The sequence below is a fragment of the Salminus brasiliensis genome, chromosome 17 (assembly GCF_030463535.1).
Source record: "Salminus brasiliensis chromosome 17, fSalBra1.hap2, whole genome shotgun sequence".
In the NCBI taxonomy this organism is placed as follows: domain Eukaryota; kingdom Metazoa; phylum Chordata; class Actinopteri; order Characiformes; family Bryconidae; genus Salminus; species Salminus brasiliensis.
The window spans coordinates 35287808-35300307 of NC_132894.1; the positions used below are offsets into that span (position 1 = coordinate 35287808).

At 41.9% G+C, this 12500-nt stretch overlaps 1 protein-coding gene across 2 annotated transcripts in view; it reads right to left on the reverse strand.

Moving 5' to 3' along the window:
- Window positions 1-9449: 9449 nt before the first annotated feature.
- Window positions 9450-12500, reverse strand: part of efl1 (elongation factor like GTPase 1) — a 109283-nt gene continuing 106232 nt past the window's right edge. For both annotated transcript variants that reach the window (XM_072660858.1, XM_072660857.1), the window contains exon 21: window positions 9450-10643. In XM_072660858.1, coding sequence (XP_072516959.1) covers window positions 10455-10643 — 189 coding nt within the window. In that variant the 3' untranslated portion in view covers window positions 9450-10454. The remainder of the gene's footprint in view (window positions 10644-12500) is intronic.

Below are 12500 nucleotides of genomic sequence, written 5' to 3' on the forward strand. Positions count from 1 at the left end.
ATCGGCCCTACACCTCCCAGCACTTTTGTTTTTATTGCCTCTAATGTGTTTCCAATAAGCTGACGCGTCTGCTTTCATTCTATTACTGACGTCAGTCTCTAATCAATGCTGTCACTCCTCGCTGCAGAGATTACTTTCCAACATCTGCTGTAAAAGTGGCACCGAAATGCAGCTGAATGAACCGGATTAGCGCGTGCTGGTGACCGCTAGCTTTCATTCATGCTGCAGTGCTTTTGTTCCGCACGCTGGCCAGACACATGTCCAAAGGCCACAGCAGCTGCCCTATTAATGTCTACTGTAGGCCAGACGCTTTCTGTTTCACAGTAGGAACTCCACTCCGCTCCCCAGTGGTCTCTGAAAGGAAAGAGAGAGAGAGAGAGAGAGAGAGAGAGAGAGAGAGAGAGAGAGTGGGAGGGAAAGGGGAGGAATGAAAAAAAGATGGAGGGAGTGTGGAGCGCTAGGCCTCTGTGAAAGGCATTAGGCAGAGATTGTCTCAGCACGCTCCTGGCTGTTTTTAATGAATCACTGGAGGAGAGAGAGCAAGAGAGAGAGGGAGAGAGAGAGAGAGAGAGACAGAGAGAGAGAGCTCTTAGCTCTCCACATGCAGAGAGGTGAGTCCTGCTGGTGGGAGGTTGGGGGGGGTCAGTCTCTCGGGCAGGGAGGAGAGGGTAAAAAAAAAAGCAGCTTTTGTGGAGGCCAGAAAAGCAGCATCTGCTGTAACGGTGATCAGAGCGCCAAGTCAGCGTGACCACAAACCCCTCCCTCCATCCTCTCATCCCTCCATCCACTCGTCCTTCGATCAGGGGGGAGAGCAGGGCAGATCGATGAGGTAATGCCAGAAGCAGCTCGGCTCACAGCGGCCATCGAAAACAAAGCCGGCTCCTTCTCAGCTACCTTCCAGGAACACCCCCTCCTCTACCTCCTCCACACAAAACCCACTCTTACCCCAGGAGACCCTCACTCTGCTCTATAGCCCCTCAAGGCACAACATATATAATAAACAAGTCAAAAGATAATTATTAAATAAATAAATAAAGAAAACAAATTGTAAAGAAGTAGCATTTATAATACCCTGTACTGTCACATATGTTTGTAAATATAAATAAATGTGTATAAATCAAATTAAACTAGAAGTATTCCTAAATTAATTTAAAGATAAATAAATAAATACATAAATTACAATCAAATAAAAAGGCAAATAATAATAATAATTATAATAATAATAACACCAAAACATTTACACTATATATATATATATATATATATATATATATATATATATATATATATATATATATATATATAAACAAAGCAAAATGTTTTCTTAAAAAATATATAATAAATAAAAAAAATAAAATCAGTAACAATTAAGCAATAAATCTTAAGTAAATAACACAAAAATATTTTTATATAAAAAAAGATAATACATACAAATGTTATACATTTATACTACATTAAAATGTCTATAAAAGAAACAAATATATATATAAATCAAACAAAAATAATGAACCCTAAATAATAAATAAGTTACAATCAATTAAAAAGGCAAATAATAATAATCATTATAATAATAATAACACCAAAACATTTACACTATATATATAAATATATATATATATATATATATATATATATATATATATATAGTACAAATAAATAAAACAAAGCAAAATGTTTAAGAATGTTTTACATTTATACTACATTAACATGTCTATAAAACAAACATATATATATATAAATCAAACAAAACTAATGAATCCTAAATACTATATAAATAAATACATAAATGAAAACACCAAAAGTAAAATGACTTTTTATGAACTATTTATGAAAATAGCTATAAAATAACCCCAAACAGCCATTAAGCCTCAAGCCTAGTGAGCAGTTACAAACAGGGAGAACAATGGGAGCAGTAGAGACCCTCGCTCTGCTCTGAAGCCGCCCTGAGAATCACAGTAAACTTGAAAAGAGAAATGATTAAAGGCCGAAACCCCCTGCTCAGCGCACCCCGACTGGAGGTGAGAAGAATAGAAGCAGGGGTAGAGACCCTCGCTCTGCTTTACAGTCACTGGGACAGTCTACAGCTGCTGCTGACCTGCTGCACCCTGTAAAGCTCCAACCTCAGAACCGTAGCTGTGAAGGAACACGGTTGGGGGCGGCGGCTGGATCCAAGCCACCGAACTGACCATCATGCTTCAGAACCCAGTACTACTACAGCTGTGGTCGGTCTGTCTGTTAGTTAAACAGCAAACAAGGGTTTATGGGATGTGAATGGATTCACACACACACACACACACACACACACACACATGTAACTCTAGTGTCTTTTTTAATTAGGCCAAACTGCGGGTGTTTAGATACGCCTCATAACGCGGGACATATTAATCAGCAATGGTCAGCCTGTAAGGAGCACCGCACAGGTCGGAGAGGGTCATTGAGGTCAAAAGGTCAGCCAGCTCGCCTGACTAAATGACACTCGGGCCCTCAGAGTTCAACCTGAAGCCGGCACTGATGAGCCGCACTGCGATGGACTCAGGTCTAATTATCCTGGGGTGCTGGTGACAGGGGTCAAAGGTCACTGGGTTGGCGCCCACCACAGTTCAGGGTCTGCTGTAACTCTTAAAGCTGGACTTCAAAAACCAGCAATACCTACTGACAAAGGAAAGGAGCACACACACACACACACACACACACACACACACACACACACACACACATACACACACAGCTTGTCCAGTTTGTAGAGAAGAAGTACTGCCAATAGAATAGGACTCTCTGGTGCAGATAATAAACATCATGACCCTATCGGCACCATGCTGCCTAATGCCAGGCGTGGGCTAGAGGGGGGTATATAAAGCCCCCCAGCATTGAGGAGCTGTGGAGCAGTGGAAGAACTGTGTTCTCTGGAATGATGGTGGTGGTGGAGCTCCATCCAGTGCTTTTGGATGGGATGAGTTGGGGGTGATCATCATCCAACATCCTGACCTCACTGATGCTCTTGTCACAGAATGCAATCAAATTCTCACAGCCATTCTCCTCCAAAATCTAGTAGAAAGTCTTCTTCCCTGGACAGTAGAGACAGTTACTCCAACAAAAGCAGGAGAAACTCTCTTTCAAACCCTTGATTTTAGAAGAAATGATGAATGAGCAGGTGTCCCAATACTTTTGTCATTATAGTGTCTATTATAGATATGTAATAAGTGCCTCTACATAATAACACTCAAACTTTAATGTATATAAATAAAGTCAGATTGTCGGTCATGTAGGTCGGCTACAAAGTCAGGACATTTTTTTGTCCTGGAAATGGACACACAGACACACACACACATGCACATACACACACACACACACGCTTAGTTCACTTTAATTCAGTTATTACCCATGAGCCTTCACTCCAGACACCACTCTGTATTCTCATGCATAATGCATGCTGTGGTTTTCTCGGCCCTGTCTGTTCCGCCTGTGCCTAAAGGTGCATTGCCGTGTGTGTGTGTGTGTGTGTGTGTGTGTGTGTGTGTGTGTGTGTGTGTGTTTGTCATGTTCGTTCCTTTAAGAGATGAACAGCCACCGTGCAACATTTAACACACCGCTGGAATACAGAAATGACTTATGACAACATGCAGGTCTCCTGGGTGAGGTGTCTGGCTTGGGGTGTGTGTGTATATGTGGGTTTAGGTGTCCTACTTACTATTTGCAGTAGCTGTGGAAGCCCTGGTCACCTACGCACTCTGTTCTGCCTCAGAGTCTAAAGGAAAACCTTGGAGAATTTGTGGAACTTAAACTATTTACAGGGCTGCGTCCGTCCGTCACAAATAAGAGCATATCTGCGTCACTCAGAGAGGAAAAAGCCAATATCCCACAGGCAAAAAAAAAAAAGAAAAAGAACTGAAACACATTAACTCATTGGCCACTTTATCAGAAACGCCTACACCTACCTATCTACCTTTCACTGGTCATTTTATTATCTATGTCCAAGCACTGGCCGTTTTTAGAAACACCTACCCTGTACTTCCACAAACTGAAGTTGGTAATGGGAGTAGTGCAACAGTGGAAATGGGTGTAGTCTAACAGTGGAAATAGGTGTAGTGTAACAATGGAAATGGGTGTAGTGTAACAATGGAAATGGGTGTAGTCTAACAGTGGAAATTGGTGTACTGTACCAATGGAAATGGGTGTAGTGCAACAGTGGAAATGGGTGTAGTGTAACAATGGGAATGGGTGTAGTGCAACAGTGGAAATGGGTGTAGTCTAACAGTGGAAATTGGTGTACTGTACCAATGGAAATGGGAGTAGTGTAACCATGGAAATGGGTGTAGTGTAACAATGAAAATGGGAGTAGTGTAACCATGGAAATGGGAGTAGTGTAATAATGAAAATGGGAGTAGTGTAATAATGGAAATGGGTGTAGTGTAACCATGGAAATGGGTGTAGTGTAACAATGAAAATGGGAGTAGTGTAACCATGGAAATGGGTGTAGTGTAACAATGAAAATGGGAGTAGTGTAACAATGGAAATGGGAGTAGTGTAATAATGGAAATGGGAGTAGTGTAATAATGGAAATGGGTGTAGTGTAACCATGGAAATGGGTGTAGTGTAACAATGAAAATGGGAGTAGTGTAACCATGGAAATGGGTGTAGTGTAACAATGAAAATGGGAGTAGTGTAACAATGGAAATGGGAGTAGTGTAACCATGGAAATGAGAGTAGTGTAATAATGGAAATGGGTGTAGTGTAACTGGAAACGGATGTAGTGCAACAATGTAAATGGGAGTAGTCTAACAATGGAAATGGGTGTAGTGTAACCATGGAAATGTCTGGGAATTCATGTGAGTGCATACTTCAAACAAACAGATTATTGATTATTACTACTGCCTTAAATACTAATACTAATAATAGCTATTTGGGCCAAATGAGGTAACAAATGAGGTCATTCCTGGTCTCCACTAACCTCCAGCCAGTGTTCGCTCTATTAGCGCGTATGATAAAGGGATGCTTTTTGAAAAACAGCTTCAGCTCTATTTGGCTCAGCTCTCGTGAGCAGAAGGTTTGCCAGGGCTGATGATGGCGAGAGCGAAGCAGAGGGAGTTCACCCTGAGTAAACTTGAACTCTTTTAGGCCCCTCTGGCCTGTGAGGAGCTCCTGTTCTTCTGTCCTTCTGCCGGACACCTGGTCTGCCCATCGATCAGAATAACGACGTGATGCCAATCCTTCCTTTCAGGCTAATGGGCTTAGACTGCTTTGTGCTAGCTCATCAAATTACACACTCGTGAGTGAAGAAGCCTCTGTTTGCTGGAAGCTGCCTGAATGGCTCCTGCTGTCTTATTGGCTGGTCTCTTTGTGTAAAGGAGAGATAGAAATCTCCTCTACAGAGCGTGTGTGTGTGTGTGTGTGTGTGTGTGTGTGTGTGTGTCCTTTTCTCTTCTACTGAGGATCTAGCCTGAGGCTGTCTTGGAGCTGCATGATCAATACTGACCCTGGATCATTGAGTACACACACACACACACACACATACACACTCCCTCACACACAGAATTGGAGGAAGCTGGAGCACACCACCACACCCTATATATATATATAATCAAATTCAAAGAAATGGATGAAATCTAAAGAATTGGATGGAAACATTATATTAAAAAAGTCTTTGTGGGTGCTTAGGGTTTCCATATATATATATATATGTGTGTGTGTGTGTGTGGGTGTGTGTGTGTGTGTGTGAAAACCTTATGCACCCACAAAGACTTTTTCCCCCCACCCACACTACACCCGAATTCCCACCCATCCAGTGCCCAGACATTCAGATTATATCAAACCTGTACCTTTAACTGCTTTTACCAGAGCAATACTGTGAGTAGACAGTGTGTATAATGTGTGTATATGTACAGTATAGTAAGTTAATGTGTAAATATTCAGTATTTCTATTTTTGTAAATATATGTATTCTTTTTTGTAAGTTTTTTTTTACTCTCCTTTACACCTGTGTTATGTCACATGACAATAAAAGTAAAAAAGGTGATTTGATTAGATTTTCTAACATCCTGAGATCCTGACTGTGTGTCCGGCCGGTCTGAGTAGACCTGCATTATTCTGCAGTGTTAACCTTTACCTTTAACTTTTAGATTCCAAAACTGGATTTTTAAAAGCCCTGTTCTCCTGCCTTTCTACAGTCAGATCAAGAGCTCAACGCCTCTCCTGGTAAAGTGTGTAGAAGCACAATGCTAACCATCCTTTCAGCTGGTGGAGTGTATATCACTATATATAGTTCTACTTCTCCTGAGAGCACTTATTTCCCACTGCACTGATAATCCTTTCCACACTCAGCAGCGTCACACTGTAATACGAGTGACTGACTTCAGGCAGCTGTGCACTGGAGGCTTTACTGATCCAGGCTCTCAGCTTTACTGTGATGCTCTTCATTCAGTCTGAGCTGCAGCAGCAGCGCTTGTAAACAAACGAACCGCTTATTCAGCAGCTTGTTATTGGTGCGACAGATATCGTTTAATTGCTCGCAGCTCTCGAACCGCTGGTTTTGGGGGGCTTATAATTTCCACAAGCTCATCAAACATAAATATAAACAGCTTTACAATCAATCAGTTTGGTAATTACAGTCATTTTAAAGATTAAGTTACAAAATGATCCAGATAAATAATTCTAACCCTGAACTCCAGTGTAACAATGGAAATAAATAATTCTGGGGGGATTTTCTATGTTTGGGAAATACACTACACCTATTTCCATTGTTACACCTTTCACAGTTCAATTGTTACACTACACACCTTTCCATTGTTAAACTACACCCATTTCCATTGTTAAACTACACCCCTTTCTTGATACACTACATCCATTTCCATAGTTAAACTACACCCCTTTCTTGATACACTACACCCATTTCGATTGTTACACCTTTCACATATCCATTGTTACACTACACCCATTTCGATTGTTACACCTTTCACATTTCCATTGTTAAACTACACCCCTTTCTTGATACACTACATCCATTTCCATAGTTAAACTACACCCATTTCTTGATACACTACACCCATTTCAATTGTTACACCTTTCACATTTCCATTGTTAAACTACACCCCTTTCTTGATACACTACATCCATTTCCATAGTTAAACTACACCCATTTCTTGATACACTACACCCATTTCAATTGTTACACCTTTCACATTTCCATTGTTACATTACACCCATTTCCATTGTTAGACTACACCTATTTCCAGTTACACTACTACCATTTCCACTGTTATGAATCAGGTGAATTAATAAAAGTAAATTATGTTATATCAAAATAATGCAGGTCTATCTTTAACCACATCACAGCTGTGTTATTTTTCACAGCTGTATTGTAATCCCAACACAATGATAATCCGTCTGTTTATCTCGTCCAGTCCTAAACAAAACAAAACAAAAAAAAAAATAACAATCACACCCAGCTGCCGAACACCGAGCATGACAAGTCTGAAAACTCACTAATGAGATCAGGAGCCTAATGGCAGCTAAAGCTCAGAGAGGCACTTCCCAACTGCATCAGTTCAGTGTTATCTGATGCATCACCAGGGTCTTATCTGGATTTGTCTGTTCGGCAGTCTAAAGCCATCCGCTCCGCTAAATTAGCTCCATTAGCTAAACACCACATGGAGGTCAATGGCTAGTGGCCCCTCTGCGTTACTCCGCTGGCAGCAACAGGGCTGAGCCGGGATCAGTTTTCTTCATTATCTCACCACAGCGGACGCTCATGACCCACATCGCAGATCCGAAAGGGGCAGATCTACTAATATCAGCACCAACAACAAACATCAGCACTGACGGAGGCCGACCGCGGTAGTGGGGAGCGGGCCGCAAGCTAACACAGGGCAAAACGTAGCACAGATATTTTACCTAGTTAAACGGGTTCAGGCTGAAAAAGCTTCAGGTCATCTTCTAGTGCTACCATAGCAACACCGTCTTCCAGTCGGACAGAGATTTCTCCAAATTCATCCTGAAGACCATTTCTGTACCATAGCAGTCATTTCCTCTATGGTAAGTGTGTATGATGACAGAGTTGTGTGTAGAAGCAGAAGAAGGTCTTGTGGGGGGGTTCCCTCCCTCCCGGTATGCAGGGGTCAGTACCTACCAAAAGTGCTCCAAGGAAGGACAACCGGTGAACCTGCGACAGGCTCAGTGGTACCAAAGGCTCATAGAGGCCTCATCTCACAACTTACAGGACTTGAAGGATCTGCTGCAGACTTGAAGGTCTGAAGATATCCAGAAACCACAGCAGGACACCTTCAGAGCTCTTGTTGAGTCCAATAGTTTGGCACTGTGAGCAGTTTTGGGAAAGTGGTTTTAATGTTATGGCTTACCTGGACCTTAACCAGGGGGCGTCATTAGACCCCAATTTACTGTGGGTGACTAATAGTACTACTACTAATAATAATAATAATAGTATTTTTTTACATTCAGTATTATTAATAATCAGTAACGTCTAAAAGACTTACACTATGTCCAAATGTTTGTGGACACACCTTCTAATGAATGCGTTCAGCTACTTTAGGCTGCACCTATAGCTGACACAGATGTGCAAATGCACACACACTGCTTGCCTAGTAACTGTAGAGAAGAAGTACTGCCAATAGAATAGGACTCATTGGAGCAGATAATAAGCATGAAGCTATTGGCACCATGCTGCCTAATAATGCCAGGCGTGGGCTAGAGGGGTGTAATGAAGCCCCCCAGCATTGAGGAGCTGTGGAGCAGTGGAAGGGACTGTGTTCTCTGGATTGATGGATGGTGGTGGAGCTCCATTCAGTACTTTTGGATGGGATGAGTTGGAGAGTTGGGGATGATGAGGTGGGGTGGGTGACCGAAATATTACTACCACTACAACTAATAGAAATATTATTAAAACAATAATAATAATAATAATAATAATAATAACTACTATCATATCAGGAAAGCAGAAGGGTGCAGCCGTGCCCCTCTAAATTCTGTGTGACTGTTATAACAAGCCTGTTGGGAGTAAGCTGTAACACTCTCCACCTTCCAAGGCCATAAGTCTAGCTCTACAGCATGCTGTTCTCCATGCACAAAACTCACATCGCTCATCCACTGAACATACTGCTGCTGATCTCTCTGAAAAAACAGCGCTCGCAGTACGGCCTGAGGAGACGCAGCCTGCTTCTATAAAAGAAAAGAAAATAGTATGTTTATATTAAGAAATGAAACGTGACGTTCTGTAATTCTGCCGCTCAGTGTACGATGTTTGTCTTTCCCTATTTAGATCCCCAGAGCTGCTGAAAGACGAATACGAACATCACGGATCTGACTCGCCGACAGAACGGAGTGCAGGAAGAAGACGGCAGGTCTTTTAGTATCGCAACTAAACCCAGATCTCGACCGAGAAGAGCCAAGAAGGGTGCCAAGAATTACTCACAGCCTTTCCAACACAACACACAGACGCTCTCAGACTCAATCAGTTTATTTAGCATCAACAAAAACATCAGGAGGCAGAAGTCCGGTACACTCTGGCGGTCTTTAACTTTGGTTTGACTTTTTCTGTAGCTATAAAAACCTTCCAGTGTCCAGATCAGCCTTTTCCCCTCATTTTACTGATCAGAACTATTCGGACACTTGAAAGACATTTGAAAAATATGTAGGTTTCCTCCTCATCCATCTCAAGTTCTTGATGGATGTTGGAATCCACCGGGGAGCAAAAGGAGAGGCCCGTTCTAAGCCACTGCACAGCAAGCTCTATTTAAAGAAGGAAGCCCTGGTCAATTAGGCAGGAGTCTCCAGTCATTTGGGAGCTTTTTAATACCCTGCAGAGTAAAACCCAGATCCAAAACTGGCCTCAAGGAGAGCCATCACCACCACTCGCCCCGTATCAGCACAGAGGCGGTTTATAAATAACAATCACACAAAAAAAAGCCCAGATCTGATTACGGCCAAAACCTCCATTCAGCCCCGCTAATCTGCATTCAACTAATCATCTACCACCAGGACTGCAGAACGGAAATGGTTCTCCAGCTTCAGCTGATGAACTCTGCTGGTAAATAACAGCAGATTTATAATTATTACACCATTTATTATTGATTATTATTAGAATTATCAAAGCAAACATGATATTTGATGATAATTTCAGCCTATAGGATAGATGCAGTAACTCTAATTCTCTAATAAAAAAATTACTGCATGTGTCTTTATGCATATCTAGAACTTTAAACTCTCATATAGTACTAAAAAGGGGGTTCTTTGGGGTTTTACAGAACCATTTATTCAAAGGTTTTATGAAGAAACATCTACAAAGGGTCTTTCTTGTCTTTAAAGAACCACCTTTTAAGTCAAAAGCCCATTTCAATGGCATCCACATGGTTCTTTGAGTTGTCATGGGTCTATCCAGAACCTCTGTGTTTACTAAAGAACCCTCGGAGAACCCTTTTTCAGCAAAGGAATGGAAGAATGGTTTGCTCATTTGTTCTTGCTGAGGGTCCGCTGCTTCTCGGCATGTTCCACGATCTTCTCCTCCACGTAAAGTCCTTTACGCTTCCGAACGGCGTTCATGTACTTCAGGGCCTGGTTGGCGGAATCAGCCTTTTCTCCAAAGTGGAGGTATTCTTCTTCTGTGGTGGGCACCCAGAACGGATCGCTGGAGATAACCTGAAAGAATGAAAACACACACACACACACACACACACACACACACACACACACACACACACACACACACACACACGTGACTGTTGTGCAGTAGAATATGAAAAAAGTGTGTATTTGTAACCCTCTTGGATCACGCATGGCCTACGAGTCATTCGACACTCTTTAATTATTACTGACTCACAGTTTCACTGAAACAACAGGAGGAACTGTGGGAAAGCGCAATAATAATAATAATAGTTAATAATAGTTATTATTGTTATTATTATTAATAATAATAACTTTATCCTGGATATTAATGTTAATAGAGCTTCCTACTGAATATTAATATTATTAGAGCTTCATACTGGATATTAATATTATTAGAGCTTCATACTGGATATTAATGTTATTAGAACTTCATACTGGATACTAATGTTATTAGAGCTTCATACTGGATACTAATGTTATTAGAGCTTCATACTGAATACTAATGTTATTAGAGCTTCATACTGGATATTAATGTTATTAGAGCTTCATACTGGATACTAATGTTATTAGAGCTTCATACTGGATATTAATGTTATTAGAGCTTCATACTGGATACTAATGTTATTAGAGCTTCATACTGGATACTAATGTTATTAGAGCTTCATACTGGATATTAATGTTATTAGAGCTTCATACTGGATACTAATGTTATTAGAGCTTCATACTGGATATTAATGTTATTAGAGCTTCATACTGGATACTAATGTTATTAGAGCTTCATACTGGATATTAATGTTATTAGAGCTTCATACTGGACTCTTAAAACTGTGATGTGAAGGAGATCTTTTCTTTTTGCAGCTCTTTACATTTGCTGTGTCTGACTGTAAACAGTGGGCTGTTGGTAAAGTCGAGGAGGATGTACTGAAAGATTCAGCACTGCATTCCCCCCAGAAAACCTCCACCATATCTGCCCATTCCAGCTTTACCTGTCCGTCTTTATTCACCTGACAAGTGTTAATTTACCTCCTCAGAGCTGTGTGAGGACTATGATAATCGCTGGCGTGCTGTAGAAGGAGGTGTGCTCCTGTGGGGAGGGGGTTAAAAGACGGAGTGAATGGAGAAGTGGATGGGGTGCTTGAGAATTTTTGGCTGCCTCTGTTAGAGACGTTCCGGAGCAGAAGTTAAAGTACTCCAGAAAACTAATCTAAGTTTTAACTTACTGAGTTGGAAACCACTCATTAAAAAGGACTGCTTCTAAGCTTCGCCAGCACGGGATGAAACTGCAGCTCCTGCACAGCTCACGGAAAAATAACAGAGCTGAAAGTCAAATAGTTCACTCTGAATGAGCCAAAAAATGTGGAAAAGGCCTTTCGCCATTTAAAGACACTGAAGGAAGCCGGAATGCTGAGGTGGGAATGCTGAGGTGGGAATACTGAGAAAAGGAAGCTGAGGTGGGAATGCTGAGGAGGGGATGCTGAGGAGGGGATACTGAGGAGGGGATACTGAGGTGGGAATGCTGAGGAGGGGATACTGAGGAGGGGATGCTGAGGAGGGGATACTGAGGAGGGGATACTGAGGAGGGAATACTGAGGAGGGAATACTGAGGAGGGAATACTGAGGAGGGGATGCTGAGGAGGGGATGCTGAGGAGGGGATGCTGAGGAGGGGATGCTGAGGAGGGGATGCTGAGGTGGGAATGCTGAGAAAAGGAAGCTGAGGTGGGGGTGCTGAGAAGGGGATGCTGAGGTGAGAATGCTAAAGAGGGGGTGCTAAATAGGGGGTGCTGAGGTGGGAATACTGAGAAAAGGAAGCTGAGGTGGGGATGCTGAGGTGGGAATACTGAGAAAAGGAAGCTGAGGTGGGGGTGCTGAGAAAAGGAAGCTGAGGTGGG